The sequence below is a fragment of the Phaseolus vulgaris genome, chromosome 5 (assembly GCF_051622355.1).
Source record: "Phaseolus vulgaris cultivar YP4 chromosome 5, ASM5162235v1, whole genome shotgun sequence".
NCBI classification, from domain to species: domain Eukaryota; kingdom Viridiplantae; phylum Streptophyta; class Magnoliopsida; order Fabales; family Fabaceae; genus Phaseolus; species Phaseolus vulgaris.
In genome coordinates this window covers 41,609,848-41,631,781 of record NC_143502.1, presented here as the reverse complement: position 1 = coordinate 41,631,781, position 21,934 = coordinate 41,609,848, and the positions used below count along the sequence as shown (strand labels likewise).

Below are 21,934 nucleotides of genomic sequence, written 5' to 3'. Positions count from 1 at the left end.
GAAGAAGCAGCATCACAATTTCTAACCCTGAAGTAAAAGAACAACATGGAGCTTCATGCTGCAGATGGAAGATAGGATGATTCTGCAAGAGTAAGGGTGTCGGCAAGGACAAAAGATCTTAAAGTACCTAGCCACAGTAGGATTGAGGTGAGAAAGAAAGTTTACACATTTTCAGCCGGGAGGTCTGGATGAAGTTTATGCCAAAATTAAGCATCATTATCATACAAAGGATTGCTAAATTTAACCAAAACTACAGAACTAAAGGAACCACATACTACAATTGCTGGGCTTAAGGAAATGCCAGAGTCTGTAATCATCAGGTAAAGGCCAAAAATTGCTCATTCTCTATGTACAAGAGGCCAACATCAAAACAACAGTCACGAAAGGGTAAAAGGATTTTCCTCTTCCTGAATCATTCGCTTAACAAGTATAATCAAATAAAGATGACGAAACACTAAATGACATCTCCGAATCATGCGTCATGAAAGCACCATCTCCAACAAGTCAGAATTCAAACTCTCCTGTCGCCTGCAGAGATTTATGACAATTCGATAAATTAAATTGGAAAAATAGAAAATAACAGTACATGTTCTCCTTCAACAGTGACAAACCTTGTTGAATAGAATGTCCTTATTATTTATGTGCATGATGCCATCCTTTAGTGTGCATTTCCACCTGCTCTTGGTACGTGTCACCTAAATTTTGAGCAAGATGGACCATATTAGAGAATAATTACCTACAAATATTACAATCCCATGACATCTGTTCAGAGTGTAGGCAAGTTGTTACCTTGTCAAACTGGGCCAAAACAAGATGATGTGTATTTTGATCATCTCCTTGTTCCATGTCATCCAATTCATCATCATCTTCTTCATTTAATGGAGGCTCATCATCGTCATCGTCCTCATCATTTCCCACCTCATTCTGAGCCAAGAGAGCAGGGGTGCTAACTGGCACTTCTAATAAATGATAAAGGAAAAAGAATCAGCAACTGTGACGGATAAAATATATAATGATAAGCCATAAAAAATTTCAAAAGATGTTTAATACACATCATCGACTTACCAGGAGGAGCTGGTGTATTAGAAATATTGTAGTCATCACTGAACACTTCTCCGTAGTTGTATATCTGCCAAAAGATTAAACAAAACAAGATGATGATAAACATAATTAATTCATGTTCCAAATTACAAACATGTTAGTATATTACAATATCCATGTTGAATATAAAATCAAGCACTTCAATATAGTTCCTTGGAATTACAGCTTTAGTCATTCTGTCCAATGTTAAATAAGGGAAGATGTAGCTCATCAGCAGACACCCATGTAAATGGGAGAACTTAAAACTGTGTTGTTTCGCACTATACAATAATTACGGAAATGATCTACAATGGTTCATTTCTTTTATAGTTTTGCACCAACAGAATAACTCAAATAATTAATAAGAGCTCATTAACATTGAATGTGATTATTAATTGCAAAAATAGAAAGCCCGAGTATTTTATCTACCAAGAACTAAAAGTGAGATGGTCTGTCTTTTTCACAAAATTATAAGGGACAACAAAAAATCAGAACAAGTAAACAAAGAAAATACATCCCTTGGTGTGGAGGAAAAGAACACAAGTGTTTATTACAAAAGATCATAAGTGCAGCAAGGAGAGGGGACAAATGTCACTACTCACATTTGGAGTAGAAAGCTCATCATCGTAAGGAATTGGTCCATCAAGTTGAGGAATTCTAGTAGTCAATCTCTCCAAATCCGCTTGCATTTTCCCTTTGGAAATAGTGTGATGTGAATTAATGGAGATGTCCCCTCCATTTACCTAAATGATTGATCTCCAAGAGTTTAGAAGCTGAACAATTTTTCCATCAACAAGCAAGTCATTGAAAATTAACGGACAGATAATTTACATGTTTGTGCGTGGTAAGAAACCAACAGAACAATATATATTCAGAGCAAGAGTGGAATAGGCAAGAAGCTAGGAATTTAAAATTTTCAATAAATGAGGAAAATGTCTATTCTACGGATCATTGTGACGGTGAACCATTATTACTTTCATATTGAAATTTGAGATGACAGTAAAACAGGTCTGAAAAATAAATAAAAAATTGAGGACATTTTTATGAGATTTTTGAAGTTGGTAAATACTACTATAATATTGTCAAGCAGCTCCCAGGTGGTAACTAAATCCACTCAACCTAGAATATCAGACAATTGCATGGAAATCAGAATCCATGTTCTTGAAGAGCTGAATAATTGGGTTTCACAATAAAATGCTCCAAAAAACTATAAAACTGGCGAAAATAAGATATCAAATTTCCAAGAAAAACACTATCTTATGAATAGTTTTACAGCAAGAAAGAGAGGGAAACTACTTGTATCATTATGCTACCTTTAGAAACTATTACAAAGGAAAATTTATTTCTACAAGCCAGAGTGATACAGGATGCAAGAAAATCAGTTATAACTACAATTGAAGACCCTACCAAAGAAAAATACCTTGTAGACTAGATTGATCTTACTCTAGTGCTTGTACAATAGTTCAATGCACAAGAAACAGATACAAACAGGAAATAAATAGAGAAAAAGGAAACAAAAATAACCATGAGAAGGAGTGCTTAAAAATAAACAGCAGGAAAAAACAGCAAGGAGATACATTTGACAACATTGTCAAAAAATCAATCCTGAGGTAGAAATAAACAGAAAAAAAACGGAATCTCATTCTAAGGATTTTATTTTGGGGTAAAACTGTGGGAATTGTATCTTCATAGTTTTGATGAAGTTGAATCATTATTCATTTGTTTTCATGGTAAACTGCCACAAGACAGAAATGCGTTTGAAAAAAACATCAAAGATTTCTGCATAATCTACATTTTTTCAAAAATTGACAGATGCAACATAGGTAGCTAAAGCAAGGGTTGCCCCCTCCATCTGTAATCACTCAATCTTGTGCCAAACAATTGGCAATCCCCATTTGGGAAAAGAAGGGGAAAGGAAAGTACCTCCAAACAGAACAATCCACTTTCTAGGGATGGCAAGATGTACTTTTACCATCCTCCATGTCCATCTTGTCTCAACCTCTCCCCCGTAAAGGGGACAGGAAAGAGAAGTGCAAAAACCAACAAACTAATTATTAAACTAGTATATACTTGCCCATTCGGTAAAAAATATAGTTTACAATGAAACCAAAAATGATAAAGACAGTAGCTTGGACTATTAACATCACTAAAGCACAACTTACAAACTATATACAAACATCCTACTGATATATATGATGCTGAGCAAAACAGAAACAAGAATACCTCAATTTCAAAAACTCCAAGTGCAGCATCCCCAGCTCCATCTTGTTGTGGTATATATCCACCAGCATTATGATGAGAAGGCAAATCATTGCGTTTACGCTTTCCTGACGACATTGTGAAGAAGTCCTACAATTTTTGAAAGCATCAGTAACGTAACGATGACATCCCAGAAAAAAATACCTAAAACGTGTTTTGCAACAATAGTAACACAATTTGCTGGCTTTATAAAATAACTCCGACCATGATGAGGTCTCTTCAAATTTTGACAACAGAAAGCATTCTTCTATCAGACCTAACTGACTTGTTTACCTGTGTCAGAGGTTGATTAGAAGTTCCTCTGTCTGCCTCATCCCGTCCTTCCACATAAGCTACAGTAATACATACCATTATTACTGCAAAGCCATTCGATTAAACACTTTATCCTGATTTAAAAGACACTCACCAACATTGACATCAAGTGAGGGCCTTGGGTTCATCCAAGGAGAAGGAGGTTGCTGTAGAAGTTTACAAAGACAACATTAATGTACACCTTAAAAAATGTCCGTGCAAATGATTTAAACAGAATATTTAAGCCACTGAATAATAGCTACTGATTAAAAGAATAGTATAAGTTGATAATGGCATTTGAGATAGCAGAGAAGGGTAACCCAGGGCAAATACAAAGTCAAAATAGTAGTGCATTTTCAAAGAATGGCAAGGCCACAATTGCATCCAAAAAGAAGCTTGGTGTCGAATACCTATTATTTTTCCCTCAAAACAGAATAACTTTCTGTGTCTTTAAAGGAGCAAAGTTGACATCCCCCCTTTACAAATTTAAAAAATTCCTATTTTTATGTTGTTTTCCCACCTAGTATCACCATATGGTGTTACAGTGCATCAAGCCCACCAGCCACTTCTGTGGGGCCTGTTGCAGAGAAGTTTATTGTAGTGGTTGTAGCAGTGCAGATTATATCCATTTTGTGGTGATATCTCAATCATCTCTGCTAGCTTTCTCCTCATGATGGAATGGTGTCATTTGATGCTTTTACTGGGAGAATATCACAATTTCACCCCCATTTTCATTTAATCAGATCAGAAACCCTATTCCCACCTATCTTGCACGCCCCATTCACTTAGTGAGTGTTTAGATCTCACACTAACAAGAGACATAGCTGATGTAGTCCTTATTAAACTTGGGCAATCTTCTCCTTACAAGTCATTTTCATTGGGTAAAGTTAAGCCCTAAGCCAATATTCTAAGATTGTATCATAACTTATCCTTGATTCATCATTATGACACCGATATTTGTCTACAGTTTAATGCTGTTTGGTAGAGACGAAAAAACTAGTGAGTGGAAGAGAAAGAGGTTGCAAATGAGTGAAAAGAAGATTTGTTTGGTTGGAAAGAAATTGGTGGGAAAAAATATTATTTTTATTTATTATTAATAATTTCTTATTATTATTACTTAATTACTCATTATTATTATGACTCCTACAATAAAACAAAAACAAAGAAAAAAAAACCATAATCGATTGCAAACCTCCAATATCGGTTGTGGGGATCTTTTCAACTATAAAAAATGTTCAAAAGAACCCAACATAATTGATTATGTCGTAATCAATTATATTGGACTTTACTCCCTTTTCTTCTCATTTTTAAATGTCCACTCCACTCCTAAGCGTGAGAGGGTGTTATTGGGCTACAGCAGTTGTCTACACTCAAAATGTCCAGTTTTGGGTGTGATGGGAAGGGTTTAGATCCCATATCAACAAGAGATATGGTCGATGTAAGAATTAGGTAGTCTCATAACTTACAAGTCCAGTCAGCTTTGTGGGATGAGCCCAAATTAAAAATTAGGAACCCAAACCATCACTTTGAGATGACGCCCACCTTTTTTCATCAAGATTGTCGACATTACAAAGCTTTTCCCAGACACTTACCTGAAAGGTGGTTTATGTTTCAGCCAACTCCTGTTTTGGGTGTGATGGGAAGGGTCCATATCAACAAGAGATATGGTCAATGTAAGACTTAGGTAGTCTCATAACTTACAAGTTCAGTCAGCTTTGTGGGATGGGCCCAAATTAAAAATTAGGAACCCAAACCATCTCTTTGAGAAGACGCCCACCTTTTTTCATCAAGATTGTCGACATTACAAAGCATTTCCCAGACACTTACCTGAAAGGTGGTTTATGTTTCAGCCAACTCCTGTATCACACAACATTGTCCTACCTTCTTTCACCACTCTCAAATTTTGTAATATATCTTTTATTCACTGTTCATGTGGTCCCTAGCCTTTAGTTCTTCTAAGATCTACCCTTTAATTTTTTATTTATTCTAACTGCGCACTGTCTTCCCGTTGATCAACAGTAATGACTTCATGAATATTCTTTAATTTTAGTTTTTATTAAAAAAAATCAACATATGTGAGTTTGTGGCATAATTTATGTAATGTGTATAAACTTCAAAACAGCAGCTATACCACTGTCAAGGCCAGCCACTTCCCACTGCAATTTATGATTGACTATTATGATTTCCCAAACTTCTACTGTCCATCACCCATACTGTTTGACTAAAATACTATCTCTGGTGATATTTCTGGCGACACCCTCCATTCATTTTTCTACTCTGATACCGATGTTACTCTCTGTGTAACATCCATTTCTTATCCTGACTTATATTTGAAATATAATGTCTTTTAGACCGTATTATTTCCTTGACTTCAATTGTTATTTACTTCAGTTTGCTTAAAACATATAATTGTTGATTACGAATATGCCATGAATATTGATTAATTTTTAAATACTTAAGCATTTATAGGTATATAGTATAAATAAATTATTCAATCTGTACATTTGGGACCAGCTAGCAAAATGAGCTTTACCATGTATGTGGCAGGTCTTCCTCCTTTTCCATCAGCATTTCCTCCCGTATCATTTCCAGAAGAGGGGTATTCACTTGGTCCAGTAGGAATGTTATAAGTTGAGTTATCTCCAGTCCCAGGTAAAGGGGTTTGAATTGGCGTTTGCAACGGAGTCTGCCACATTAAGAAGTACATATCAGCAATCCAATAATTTTAACTCATAAAATAACATTAAAAGGAGACAACACTGGTTGAACTTATAATTACGATGTGGATCAAAACTCACAGGGGGAAAAAGCATTTCAGCAGTAGGAGTCTCATACTCCTCGGTATACGGCATGTTAAGATCATGAACCGGAGTAATAGGACCGGGAGTTGGCTTGGCGGCAGTTGACCTTTCTATGGGGCCCAGCACAGCACCCGCCTGCATCATCTTTGACTCCCACATCTACACAAATCACAAACAAAAGAAGAAGGATGAACATCTTTAACACTGCCAATAAAAGTAATATAAAAATCTCATAAAAAAAAACAGAAAAACCACAAAACAAACAATGGATCGGATCCAAACCCTAAATCAAAGAACCAGTCGAGACAGAAAAAAAATCTTCCAAACTAAATCAATAGACGTTTGGAATAGATGCATAAACATAAAATAATCCGATTGATTTATTCATAAATAGAAATTAAAAGTAAATCCTGGACATATAAACATAGAAGAGGTGGAGATGATGATTAATTACAGCTTGAAGCTCCTTGAGAACTTCCTCCCCGGGACCTCCGTTGTTGACGAACTCGTCACGGACCTTGACCATGACATCCTCGATTACATCGATGTAAACCTGGCTGGTGGTGGAAGCCGCCATGAGGAAGGTTGGTTTGAGTAGAATCTCCGATAATTGTCCTTTTACGAGCGATTTGAGGGAAAGTTCAGTGAAGGAGATGATGAACCATGGAAAATTGAAAGCTAGGGTTTGTGATGAGGGTGATGAGTGAGAGCTGAGTGGAACGGCGAAGAGAGAGAAGTGGCGGACGAGAAGGAGAGAATAAAGAGAAGAATATAAATAGGTTCGCATCCGATTTTAAACACCGTGCCACGTGTCAATATCTGCTTCTTCTTTATCTTTCCATTCCATTTCTCAGACACTGCATCACCAGACAAACTGCACATACTCACTTGCTAAAAATCTCACCAATTGTTATTACAGAATATTTTTAAATATATTCATTTATTATGTCCAAAAATTTAATAAATTTCTTATGAGAGACAAATAATTCTTTAAAAAAATCACTTGTAAATAGTAGATTAAAAAAATGTTTTTATTAAAAAGTAAAATGTATACAACCTAGTTGTTTTATATTGAATTACACTGAAAATAATAAACCCAAAATTGAAAATTTGTGCATTTATGTCATCTTAGAACATGTATATTATAGAATGTGGGATATGTAATTTTGAAAAAAAAAATATATTAACCTAATTAAGTTAAACTAGTAAATGTATCTAATTAGTTATTTTTGTAACTATTAATTATTTCGATTTAAAAATTGATAGAAATTTTTTATAACTAATTAAATATTAATTTTAAAACTATTTATTAATAATAAAAATTAATTTAAAAATCAATAATTTTTTAGTCTTTAAAATAATCTATAATTTAATTAATATAATAATTTTTTTTCTAAAATTAATTTTATTTAATAGCTTTTTAGTGTATATAAAAATGTGATATTTTTTTAGTTGGTGACTAATTAAAAAAAAATAATAAATTATCGAATACAAAATTTGTTAAATATAATAATAGAACAATAAAAATAATTATCGTGGCCATGGGAAAAAGGAAGCTCCAAAACTACCATTTTTTTCGTCTTTGTCTCTTTCATACTTTTTTGTGCTTTTCTCCCTGTTTTCGTTCCTCTTCCTTCCACTCTCACTGTTCTCACCATTCTCATCGTAATACAGTAAGTTTCTTTACTCGTTCTCTCTTTTCTATTCATTTGTTTGTATTAATCATTCTATATTCAAGTAACTTTTTTAGATTGGAGTACACTTATACCTATACTAATTTAAACAACTATTTTATTTTAAGTAATAATAATTCATCTCAATTTAATATTTTGTTTTTATAAAGTTATTATTTAGTTATTTATAAAAAAAAAGTTAGTTCTCAATATATCAATTTTTTTTCATTTAGAAGTTGATTGAACTGGTATATCAAAACGTTGTAAGGATACAATTTTTATTTTTTTTTATCGGATAAAAAACTAATGAATAAATAAAAGATATTTCACGGATACCTCAACCTTTATACAAAATACCTACTTAAGGTTCATAATTTCTAACTTCCTTACAAAAAATCAATGACTCACTAATCTGACTACAAAAAACTTACTCTGCGCATTTTAGACACAATCCATGACCAAACTTTCATCTGTACCAAAGCGAAGACGTCCATGTGATATATCCTGCCACCTCTCAAAATCCGTTTGTTCCTATGTAACCACAACTCTCACTATTGCTATCCACACACAACCCCAAATTTTATTAACATTTTTCTTGACCTCGCTCATCTTGACATTTTCGAAATGTTTTTTTTGGCTCGTTATGCTCCGTCGACGTCACCTCCATCCACTCGAAACACTTAGACCACACGAGTCAAACGACTCTACATCCCCACACAAACAACACATCATGTACATACAAGTTTTTTTGCTTTAGTTGCTACTCTTTATCTTTTATCTGCGTAACAATGTCTTAATGGCAAACTAAAAAGATATTATTGACACTACTATTGAATTTTATTTAATTAAAATATAAAAGTAATAAAATGAGTAGTAGAAACTCTTAATTAACTGAAAATATACTCATGTTTTGCTCTTATAAATAATTAATTTGAATTAGATTGCATATAAAGGCATGAAGATAGCTCGAAATGAGATTTGAGTGAGATGAGAAGGTAGACATAAATAAAGGTGAAGTTCAAAATTAGTAAATTTAAGGTTTTATGGGAAAATATATATAAAGGATCCATTCACGTGAATGAAAGTGAAGAACATTAGAAGAAGAGAAAAAGGATGTGATTATTCACATGCATGCACGGAGAACTCAAGAACACTTTCTTTTTTCTTTAACACTCACAAGAAAAGTGCTTTGAATCACTCACTTTCTTCTCCATTAATTCCTCCACAACTCCATGCAACAATGCATCACTCGTTCTCCATGGCAACCAACCAAGTAAAAGACGCACCCAAAAGGCTCCAATACCCACTCGACTCTTCCTCCTACAAGCTCCTCCACGAGATCGGCGCCGGCGTGAGCGCCGTCGTGTACAAAGCCATCTGCATCCCCATGAACTCCGCCGTGGTGGCAATCAAATCCATAGACCTGGACCGTTCCCGCCCCGACCTGGACGACGTTCGCCGCGAGGCCAAAACCCTCTCCCTCCTCTCTCACCCCAACATCCTCAAAGCCCACTGCTCCTTCACCGTCGACCGCCGCCTCTGGGTGGTGATGCCCTTCATGGCCGCAGGATCTCTCCAATCCATCATCTCTCACTCCCACCCCAACGGCCTAACCGAACCCTGCATCGCGGTGGTTCTCCGAGACACCCTCAACGCCCTCTCCTACCTCCACGGCCAGGGCCACCTCCACCGCGACATAAAAGCCGGGAACATCCTCGTTGACACAAACGGACAAGTGAAGCTGGCGGATTTCGGCGTGTCGGCGTCGATCTACGAGTCCTCCACGTGCTCCTCTCTGAAGCTCACTGACGTCGCCGGCACGCCGTATTGGATGGCTCCGGAGGTGATTCACTCGCACACGGGGTACAGTTTGAAGGCTGACATATGGTCCTTTGGGATAACCGCATTGGAGCTGGCGCATGGAAGGCCTCCTCTCTCTCACCTTCCACCTTCCAAGTCCATGATGCTGAAGATCACGAAACGCTTTCGTTTCTCCGATTTGGATAAGTACAGAAAGGGGAACGGGAACAAGTTCTCGAAGGCGTTCAGGGACATGGTGGCTTCTTGTCTGGACCAAGATCCTTCCAGAAGGCCCTCTGCTGATAAGTTGCTGAAACACGCCTTTTTTAAAAACTGCAAGGGAAGTGATTTTGTGGTGAAGAACGTGCTCCAAGGGTTGCCCAGTGTGGAGAAAAGGTACAAGGAGAGCAAGGTTGTTGAGCATGATGATGATGATGATGATGACCCCGCCATGCAGGTGAAGGAGAGAAGGATCAGTGGGTGGAACTTCAACCAAGAGGGGTTGGAGTTTGATCCTGTGTTTCCAAACGATGATGCGGGGGCTAAAGAGGTTGTTGGGTTTGGAGGAGAAAGAGTTATGGAGGAGCATGTTAATGGTGGTGGTGGTGGTGTGAAGAGGGAAAAGGTGTTGGCGACTCTGAATGTGCTGAAAGGGAGCTTGGAACAAGAGCTGTTGGAAGTGAAGTTTCTGGTGAATATGATAGGAGGAGAAGAGGAGAGTGATGATAGAGAGGAGAAGGAGATTTCAAGGATGAGAGCTGCATTGGAAAATGAGAGGAAGAAGAACTTGCAGTTGGAGTTGCAGCTCCACACCTACAAGCTTCGTCTTTCTTCTCCTCTCAATGTTTAAGCACTCACCTCCACTTCTTTCTTATTTATGTTCTTGGAACATAGTTTTTCATTTCTTTTCATGAATTTTAATTACTTTGAATTGAATTGTCATATGTTATATTTTTTTCTAAATGTAACCACTCTACTCATAATTTTGGTGAGATAAAAGTTTATTATAAGATAAAATGAAAATAATTGAAAACTAAAACTATGTTAGTATGAAGAATTTGTAAAATTAGTCTCCCTACTCTCCAAATAGAAGGTGGGAACTTTGTAAACTACAGAAAGGCATGAGAGGAGGAGGTTGAAAGAGAAGGTAAAGTGAGGAAAGAACGTGGAAAGTTAGGCATGAATGATGGGATAAAAGGCGAATCGAAAATGGAGAAAAGGGACGAGAAAATAAAGGGGGACAGAGAGGCGAAGAGAGAAAATTTTACTGGATTGAAGAAAGTCCAACTTTGAGAGAACAGTCTCAAATTTTAAATATATCAAATTTAATGTAGGTTAATTTATTGGTTTCAATACTATCCAATCAAATTTTAAAATTTAATATTAGATGAAAAATAATATAATTGAACACTCTAAATATTTTCTAAATATTGATATATTAACGCTCTAAATATTTTCTAAAAAAAACTCGTAACATGTAATAAAAATGAAATAATTGCATATCTCAATCTTTTAAGATTACACCAATTCTCATTTCATACACTATCTTTATAATAATAATAATAATAATAATAATATATAAATATATATATATTTTGTCATTATGATTTTGATAAGTTATCCTCTTTACCTGAATCCTTTAATAACTCTCCATCGTTCGATATAAGTTTTAGGTATTGTTCCATTGGAAATTTGTCTGGACGAGCACATGTGAGTCTCATATCATGCAAAATATCAAAAGCATATTTTTTTTGTCACATGTAAATACTAGCTTCGGAACAGGAAAATTCAATCCTTAAAAAATATTATAAGTCTCAAAGATCTTTAATGCGAATTCGTGGTAATAGACAGTTTTTTTTTTCTGTAAAAAAAATATTGTCCACATAAATCAAAAGGGCACTAAACGGTGAGTTATTTTGTCTTGTGAATAGAGAGTAGTCCGCCTTTGACTATTGAAATCCTGCAGAAAATATTGAAAAACATGTCGGGATGCCTGTTTGAGACCATAAAGGATTTGTTGAGTCGACATACAATTTTCTCCCTTGTCAATGATGTCGGGTGGCAAGTCCATGTAAATAATTTCGTGCAATTGGTCATGTAAGAAGACATTTTGCACATCTAGATGGTGAATAAACCAATTGCTGCAATGGTGATGAGATACTCAAATTTGTAAATTTGTTGTTGGGTGAAAAAGTTTCGCAATAGTCGTCGATACTTCAATCTGAGTGTACCCTTTGCGACAAGGCGCGCCTTATATCTGTCGACGTTGTCATCTAAGTTGTACTTTATTTTATAGACCCATTTGCATCTGATGGGTTTCTTCCCGATGGGTAACAGTGTCAAGGTCCACATTTGATTTAGCTACAAGGCGAAAAACTCTTCGTCCATTGCTTTTTGCCAATTTGGATCAATGATAGTTTGAGCATAAGTGTGAGGTTCTTTGGTGACTCTGATGTTAGCAAGATATGTACTATGCGTAGAAGAAAACCGTAAATTAGAAAGAAAATGATGCATAGATACCTGGTTCCATTCGGTCGGTCTTGGGTAGTGGTCGAATGATTAGCTTGGAATCCCGTTATGTAGTGGGGTTGATGTGCGACTGGATCGTCGAACAGGAAGTTCGGTAATGGGTATTAGACTGGCTGGCGTGGGAGAAGAAGGTTGGTCTACTGGAGGTTCAGGCTTTCTCTCTCGAAATTACAAGTTAATTATGTAATTATCCACTAATAATTAATTGTTTATAATTGCGTACAATAACGTACAATAATGACGTGTACAATAATTACGTATAATTTAATAATCATTATTTTCTTTATAATATACAGGTCTGATATGAGAGCGAACGACCCTGTTGGGGACTGCTTAAGGATCATTGAAAACTTACAATCTCAGCTCGCATATTCTCAAACTCAACTCCAACCTATCTTTCAACACCTTGCCTTCTTTAAACCACCACTACCACCACCACCCTTCTCCTCATTCCATCCTTCTCTTTTACCACTTCAATTTTCAAGAACAGATCCGTTTCAATTTCAAGATTTTTAAGAACAGAAAGATATGTAACAATTTCAAGAACAGAAAGATCCTTATATTTTATTGCAAGAAGATATGAAGTTGGAGACTGACAGCCACTGTCATGACGCTGTGTTTCGTCGCAGCTTTGAACTATGATGGTCTTCGATAAGAGGAGAACTGGTTCAAATCTTAGTGACAAAAAAAAAATATACTCGTTATATATATATATATATATATATATATATATATATTTTAAAAGATTGAGATATGCAATTATTTCATTTTTATCGGAGTTTCTTTTAAGAAAAAGTAGTGCATGAGATGAGAGTTGGTGTTATCTTGAAAGATTGAGATATGCAATTATTTCATCTTTATCATATGGTACGAAGTTCTTTTTGACAAAAGTTTTGTCAAAAATTTGATGGGATAGTATTGAAACTATTTTAAATAAATTACCATACATTAAATTTGATATATTTAAAATTTGAGACTAAGTTTACAAATTCCTCTTAGTAACACTTTTCAATTATTTTCTTTTTAATTAATAATAAACTTTTATGAGAGTGATGACATTTAAAAAAATATATAACATATGACAATTCAAAGTATTAAACAAGGTAATTCAAGAAAAGAAATGAAAAACTATTTTCAAGAACGAAAATGTTTTTTCAACAACCGTAAGTCCCTTGTCCCAGGATACAACGTGCTGGGTTGATTACGTGGCAATGGCCTTTTTGTAAAATGAGAAAGGAAAAAAGGGTTGATAAGAATGTTGTGAAATAAGGATGTGATAAAGATGATTATGTATATGTTTAAAATTTGGTAAATGTTCTAAATAAAATTAATTTATTAAAATATTCATTCTTTAGTAAACTTTGTGTAGTCTTGGTGATCAATTGATATGGAATGACGAGAAGTGAAATAAATTTTATGTGATATGCTTGCATTGAGTTGGAAAAGTAGTGTTGGAGATCTCACATCGTCTAGAGATAAGAGTATTTCATTGTATATAAATGGGTGTAAACCTCACCCCATGAGCCGGTTTTATGGGATTGAGTTAGACTTAAAGTCCACTTCGTAATATGGTATCAGAGCCATTTAATGTAAATCTTAAACAGACCTCATTTCTTTGTGTGTTTTGTTTGTTTTCCTTTAATACAATCCAAACTTGTAAGTATTTCATTCTTTACCAATCTCTCCATCCTTTCTTTGGAAATATGTCCCAAACGTTTGTGCCACAAGAAAGCAGAACATTCATTCACTAAACTATGTTTAGTGCCAACATTATGATGCGAGGTCATAAGAGTTTCAGCATATAGATTATCAAGGTTCAATCTATATAATCCATCATAAAGCGTACCAAGTTTAAAAGAGTATCCAGCAACATCAAGTTTAGACAATGAAACTAAATTCCTAGATATACTAGGTACGTAAAAAGTATCCATCAAATCTAAATAAAATCCAGTGTCGAGGATTAAACGATAAGTTCCGACTGCTTCCACTGGAACCTTCTCTCTATTCCCCATGAAGACAAACTTTTCATTTGGCTTTATGGTTCGGGTTGAAAGGAATCCTTGCATCATGTTAGAAACATGAGTTGTGCATCCAGAATCAATCCACCAAGAATTATGTGGAACTTCAGTTAAGTTTGATTCAAAACATACATAATAAACATTAATGGTGGTTGATGTACTCATTAATGTCTCAACAAGAGACTTAGGCAAAGCCCGAAGGCTGCTATCCCAATAGGCCAGCGGGCGGAACGAGGAGAGGGCCCGGCAATCATACCACCGCGGTCGAAAAAGCGTGTTCCCTTCAGATAACACGCACCGTAGGCCTTCTTCGTTTTCGATGAAAAACAAAAAAAAATCTCGATCTCCGAAAGCGTTTTCCTTCCCCCGCCGCATCTCCCTTCGTCGAGCCTTTCCTATAGAAGAACGAAGCCGTTAGGAGAGGCAGATCAGTCAAAGTATCTTGCTAGAAAGTCACTGCTACCTTATTCAGTCTATCCCGGCAGTGCCTGAATGGGAGTCTAGGCTAGCCAGTGCATCAAACTTTTGACTGAAAGAACGACTTTTCCAGCTAGATCGGACTAATTGTTTTTATTACCGTAGGCATAATGATAGCACTCAGCGGTTCGGGAACTCTGCCTATCTCAATCCCGGGATGAGAGAAGTTCAACAGGCAACCCCGGTTACAGCATTCCTTTCTATTGCGCCTAAAATCTCTATTTTTGCTAATATTTCACGTGTTTCTATTTATGGTTCCTATGGAGCTACATTGCAACAAATATTCTGTTTCTGCAGCATTGCTTCTATGATTTTAGGAGCACTGGCCGCCATGGTCAGTTGTTTGGGAGCGCTCTTCCACAGACTTCATGAATTCTTTTGCATTCTCGGTTTCGGGAAGAGCAGACTTAATATTGTTTGCTATGCTCATCTGCATAAACATCAGGCTAAGTCTGTTTGACTTTTCTCAAGCCCTATAATGAGCTTTCTCCTCATTGCTACTATCATCAGTAATAGCAGCAGGTTTCTCGATTCGAATGGCCAAATCAAGATCCAATACACCTAAGTGAAATTGGACTTTTTCACTCTAGTCAGAAAAATTTAGACCATTAAAGACTGGAACAGACGTAACTTGCGAATGTAAGGCTACAAGAATAGATACTGCAATCACACATGCTTAACATTAATACTTCGAGTCATAAACTAAACATACAATACAGATTCAGAAAACATTTTATGTATACTAATGTTCTCCTTTGGGAGATTCATTAATACACAAAACATAATGATGCTAATAGTATTAACTTTATTTGGCAAGATATATGCATTAACTAGAAACACTTGTTATCTTTGGATATACAAGCAAAACTAATAACACATACTCACTACCAACAATCATATCCATTAATTATAAGGACAATTAATCAACCTTTGGGCGATCCAAAAATGTCTTATAATAACGAATTTCCATTTACCCATATTTAAATAATTTACCATCCATTCTATAGGTAATTGAAATAAAATTTATCAATAATCTGGAATTAAATAAAACTTAAAGATTTGATCATTTTGGTGATTACAAATCTATCATACAAATAATTCCATAAATAATATCATTAATTGAAATAAAATTTCATCCATAATTTAGAATTAAATAAAACTTAAAGATTTGATCACTTTGGTGATTACAAATCTATCATACAAATAATTCCATAAATAATATCATTAATTGAAATAAAATTTCATCCATTATTTGGAATTAAATAAAACATAAATATTTGATCACTTTGGTGATTACAAATCTATCATACAAATAATTCCATAAATAATATCATTAATTGAAATAAAATTTCATCCATAATTTAGAATTAAATAAAACATAAAGATTTGATCACTTTGGTGATTACAAATCTATCATACAATTAATTCCAAAATTTCAATTTAAAATTTAATACATAAAGCAGAAAATTAATTTTCCATTCGTCACTTTCAATTAATTAATTAAACTTTAATTTAATACAAATTAAATTACACTAAAATTTCATTAAAAAAATGATGACGTAAAGACGTAAGGTGCACATGAATTGATTGACATAAATTATTAATCGAATTCAATAGGTGCATAAAAGAATTCACAATTAATTAAGCTTTAATCTAAGGTGCAAGAACGAATTCGCATATGTAAGAGCCAAGCGCAACATCATTCACCGTAAAACCTAGAACCATTCTTTTGGAAGACAATCATGCAACCAAAGGCACAAGTTTCTGCATTAGCGTAAAAGGTTCACTTTCCCTTTCACATTTATCATAAAACCCTAATCCAAATACTGGATCCCCACTCAATGAATCAACAGCGGTGCCTTTAAGGATCACATGGCTGGAGCTCTGCCTGTGGTGATGCGCGACGACATCGTTCTTCTAGTCACCCTCACTATAGCCACCGGTGACCCTAAGCCACGAACCACCGCGTCGTCAAGGATTCAGAAACCTTCGTGTCGCAGCTGCGTCGCAGCCACGAACCACCGCGCGCGAAGACCCACCACACGAACGTTCGCGCGAACCACCACGCCGCACCAGCACCGTGTTGCACGAACCACCGCGCTGCAGCAGCCACCGTTCTGCGCGAACCACTGCGCCGCACCATCACCGTGTTGCGCGAACCACCGCGCCGCAGCGTAAACGTTCTGCGCGTTTGGGTTCAAAAGGTGTTGACGCTGTTTATGGCACTGGGTGCAGATTAGGGTTATGTTGATGGAAACCTTGTTCTTGATTTTGGATGGTTTAGGACAATTACGGATGTGTTATAGAGGAATGGAAATCTTAGTCTATAAACCCTAATTTTAAATTAGGATTCTTAAAATTGGGAATATTTTTAAAATTAGGGTTCTTTAATTTTGAAAAAACTTTAATGAAGAATCACAAAAATGAGCAACGAGGCTTTCTCTCTTCCATCTGTGGCTTCATTCAATTGGGCGTGAATGTGCTTAGCCATTGATCTTGTAATTGGGCCTAGACGGTCTAGGCCTTCCCCTAGACGATCCATGTGTAGTCTTCCCTCTTCACGTCCTAGACGCTCCTTCCTTGAGTCTAGACGCTCATCATGGTCTAGCTTTGGGTCTTGGCTTTCATGGTGGGATGTGCTTAGCCCTCCTCCATCAGAGGCTCTGATACCATGTAAATCTTAAACATGAATGAACGTAAATTGAACACATACAATAATTTTCTCATACAGATCTTATCATATTATGATTCTCACATATATTCATACAATCAAGAAGGAATAGGCACTTACCTTGGTCCATCAGTATCCTACTTGAGCAATTACTTTATCTCCTTTGTCCCAATCTATCTCTTATCAATTCCTTTCGTGTCACACACTTTCGTGATGGTTATTGAGACAACTATTATTTGCAGACACAGAACCCTATGACCTTTAGTTCCTAATCTCCATCAGATGTAGGTTTTCATTAGGTATATCATAAGATATATATTTCTCACGTTAACCAATGGGCCCTTTATTCTATTATTATTATTAAATCATATTTGGGCCCAAAGCTCAAACTCTAAGTCATGTGAGTCACTTTATAGAAATTAATTTACATAATTTCTTACATTTAAAGCTTATCCTAGCGAGTGTTTGTTGGACTTATTAGGTCACCGCTATCGGACCGTTATCGGACCACCCATCATATGTTATCCCACGCACGAGTTGTCACTCACGGCGTGAGGAGATGTGTATTTCATTGTATATAAATGGGTGCAAACCTCACCCCATGTGCATTGAGTTAGGCTTAAAGTCCACTTCGTAATAAGTAGTAAGAAAATAATACAATAACAAAGAATAAAATTAAAAGAAAATATTTTATTATTCACCGAAAGAAATTCTGTAGACGAAGATTATTCAATAGATATTATTTATCCTCTATATACATTATATTATAGGCAGTTAGAATTTTGACGTTTTTATAGTTAGGACACCTTAAAGTGTTTTTTTTTTTTATAAAAGAATTATCGTCAACATGCATTTACATTTTATTCAAAATGTTATAATTTGTACTCTGCATTCATACCAAACTGGAGTCATGTTTATATTAGGAAATATGGTTTCAAAAGTGATTTTTTAGTCTAGGCATAATATTCCTCACTTTATATTAATAGACCTACATTATAGATTGAACACTTTATGTTTTTCAATCATTTTATATTCTAGTAACTTTTTTACATTGGAGTACGCTTATACTTATACTAATTTAAACAACCTAGCTATTTTATTTTAAATAATAATAATAATTCATCTCAGTTTAATATTTTGTTATTAAAAAGATATTATTTAGTTATTTAGAAAATAAAAAGTTAGTTCTCAATATATCAATTTTTCCATTTAGAGGTTGACAAACTGATATATCATAAGGTTGTAAAAATACCTTTTTTCTCTCTTTATTTGTACGACAATATTCACATGCATGCACGGAGAACTCAAGAACACATCCTTTTTTCTTTAAGACTCACAAGAAAAGTGCTTCCAATCACTCACTTTATTTTCCATTAATTCCTCCACAACTCAATAGCTTGGGATCCCGTTATGTAGTATTGAAACCGAGAAGGTGAGGTTGATGTGCGACTAGATCGTCGAACAGGACGGTTGGTCTACTGGAGGTTCAGGCTTTCTCTCTCAAAATTACAAGTTAATTATGTAATTATCCACTAATAATTAATGGTTTATAATTGCGTACAATAACGTACAATAATGACGTGTACAATAATTGCGTATAATTTAATAATCATTATTTCTTTTATAATATACAAGTCTAATATGAGAGCGAAGGACCCTGTTCGGGACTGCTTAAGGATCATTAAAAACTTCTCCGCTCTCAAACTCAACTCCAACTTATCTTTCAACACCTTGCCTTCTTCAAACCACCATTACCACCACCACCTCATCCCATCCTTCTCTTTTACCACTTCAATTTTCGATTCCATTTCAATTTCAAGATTTTCAAGAACAGAAAGATATGTAACAATTTCAAGAACAGAAAGATCCTTATCTTTTATTGCAATATATGAAGTTGGAGATGTTGAGTTTAATAGTATCAAAGTTCAAGAGGAGGGGTGAATTGACCTTTTAAAAGTTTCTCGCAGAATCAGTATTTATCACTCACAGTATACCGAAAATAAATCGATTTATTTGAAAAGGAACAAATTTATTTTGGCACTGTTAATGTTTAAAAACGTTTATATCAGCCAAGTTAATCTCAAGATTATGCAGATTAATTTGCAAGTCACACACCCTGATAAAAAAAAACAGTGAATCACGTGGCTTTTATTATATATATTCTTTTCATAATCAAATAGTTTTTCCAGAAATTAAGAACAGTATGAAACAAGCCCAGAAAGAACAGATTTATTATTAATTGAACAGATTTATTTCCTGACAGTTTAACAGATATGCAGTAATTCAAGTGCTGAGATTAAGGGAGAATGAACACAAGGCAATTATACTGGTTCACTCCAATGAGCTACATCCGGTCTTCACCTAATCCAAGGTGAAATTCACTAAATCACAATTCGAAAAAACACAAACACCACTGTTCTTGAACCCTTTTGGTACACTATTTCAGCACATACACTCTTCGAGAAATCCTATCAAGAAGAGTTTACAACCACACTTTTACAAGAAATGAAATGTGAAACGAATACTCTATCAATGCAGAAATCTGCCTTAAACCAGTAGAACAGATTGCTTGAACAACACCTCTCACCAAGCTTTGGAACCAAACAAGAACAAGCACACTTTTGATTTTCGAAATCTTTCAAGAACAAATGCTAATTCTTTGTAAATCCTTAATTCTCTGATGCAAAACTTGTTTTCTCAATTGTATGATCGATGTTTAAACTCAGAAACAAGTTTTCTTTTTATAGAAAACCAACTTATAACAGATTTTTGAAAAACAGTTAAAGCTGTTATAAAAAGAACAGATTGAAAATAAAATGAACAGATTTATTAGAGAATCTGTTATGTGAAGAAGACTTAGTCAACCATTCTGGTGCAAGGACAAAACGGAACCGTTTAAGATAGACATGGCACCAGAGTAAAAAAAAATCTATTCATTTACAGATGAACAAATTTATTTTTCAAAACGATAACAGAAAAAGCTTAACTATTAAAACACAGTCGTTTTGAAAGGTATAAGACTTAGTCAAAATACTTGATGCACAAAATCTAATTTTCACAAGACTTAGCCAAAACATCAGTTTAAAAAAGAATCTGTTTATTTATTTAGAAAAGAACATATTTATTTTTATGCAGTAAACGTGTTTTTTGTAAAACATGTGAAAAACAGTTTAAGAAATATTGTGCTTGCTCTTATCACATGGCCAGAGGTTAGGAGGTGAGTTACTCAGCAAAAAATCTACTCTTAAACAACCTCTAAACACTACCTAAGACATTCTTAAAGCAAAAAGAAATATACATGAATTGTACATAAATGTCTTCATCAAACACATGTCTTGAAGGGGCAGCAACCATCTTCAACAGGAGACTGAAAACCAATATCATGACATGACGTTGTGTTTCGTCGCAGCTTTGAACTATGATGGTCTTTGGTAAGAGGAGAACTGGTTCAAATCTTAGTGACAAAAAAAATATGATACTTTGTTATATATATATTGAATGATTGAGATATGCAATTATTTCATTTTTATCGAAGTTTCTTTTGACAAAAAGTAGTGCATGAGATGAGAGTTGGTGTTATCTTGAAAGATTGAGATATGCAATTATTTCATCATTATCATATGGTACGAAGTTCTTTTGACAACAGTTTTGTAAAAAATTTGATGGGATATTGAAACTATTTTAAATAAATTAGCATACATTAAATTTGATATATTTAAAATTTGAGACTAAGTTTACAAATTCTTTGTACTAATATACATTTCAATTATTTTCTTTTTTATCACATGGTACGAGGTTCTTTTGACAAAAGTTTTGTCGAAAATTTGATGGGATAATATTGAAACTATTTTAAATAAATTAGCATACATTAAATTTGATATATTTAAAATTTAAGACTAAGTTTACAAATTCTTCTTACTAACATACTTTTCAATTATTTCCTTTTTATCTAATAATAAACTTTTATGAGAGTGATGACATTTAGAAAAAATATATAACATATGACAATTCAAAGTATTAAACAAGGTGATTCAGGAAAAGAAATGAAAAACTATTTCCAAGAACAAAAATGTTTTTTCAACAACCGTAAGTCCCTTGTCCCATAATACAACGTGCTGACGTGACTGGGTTGATTACGTGGCAATGACCTTTTTTATAAAATGAGAAAGGAAAAAATGTTGATTACGTTATAAGGTAATTTTTGTAAAACAAGGAAGGCAAAGGGGAAATTTTATGAAGGGTACCGATAATTTGACAACCCACTATGTGGGTGCGCCAGATTACAGCTGATGAGTTGAACCAAAATATAATAGAATATTACAATGTGGAGCCTAA

General features: G+C 34.8%; 2 protein-coding genes across 2 annotated transcripts; one reads left to right on the top strand and one right to left on the bottom strand.

Annotated features, from left to right (window-relative positions):
* Positions 1-259: 259 nt before the first annotated feature.
* Positions 260-7,348, bottom strand: LOC137835848 (transcription initiation factor IIA large subunit). Its single transcript, XM_068644571.2, has 11 exons — positions 6,886-7,348; positions 6,429-6,590; positions 6,164-6,316; positions 3,746-3,797; positions 3,613-3,671; positions 3,304-3,429; positions 1,683-1,823; positions 1,066-1,129; positions 790-959; positions 612-695; positions 260-528 (listed from the first exon to the last, which is right to left on the bottom strand). Exons 1-11 carry the CDS (start codon positions 7,216-7,218, stop codon positions 505-507), a joined length of 1,368 nt encoding a protein of 455 aa, XP_068500672.1. The 5' UTR covers positions 7,219-7,348; the 3' UTR covers positions 260-504.
* Positions 7,349-9,306: 1,958 nt separating this feature from the next.
* Positions 9,307-10,903, top strand: LOC137835847 (Protein kinase superfamily protein). Its single transcript, XM_068644569.2, has one exon. The coding sequence runs from the start codon at positions 9,345-9,347 to the stop codon at positions 10,752-10,754; it is 1,410 nt and encodes a 469-aa protein (XP_068500670.2). The 5' UTR covers positions 9,307-9,344; the 3' UTR covers positions 10,755-10,903.
* The last annotated feature ends 11,031 nt before the right edge of the window (positions 10,904-21,934 follow it).

Coding starts and splice junctions, on each gene's coding strand:
- LOC137835847 (XM_068644569.2), top strand. CDS start 9,345: ATGCATCACTCGTTCTCCATGGCAACCAACCAAGTAAAAGACGCACCC.
- LOC137835848 (XM_068644571.2), bottom strand. CDS start 7,218: ATGCGAACCTATTTATATTCTTCTCTTTATTCTCTCCTTCTCGTCCGC. Junction 1,824..3,303: donor TTGGAGTTTTTGAAATTGAG/GTATTCTTGTTT, acceptor TCAATCATTTAG/GTAAATGGAGGGGACATCTC. Junction 1,130..1,682: donor ATGAGCTTTCTACTCCAAAT/GTGAGTAGTGAC, acceptor ATCTTTTGGCAG/ATATACAACTACGGAGAAGT.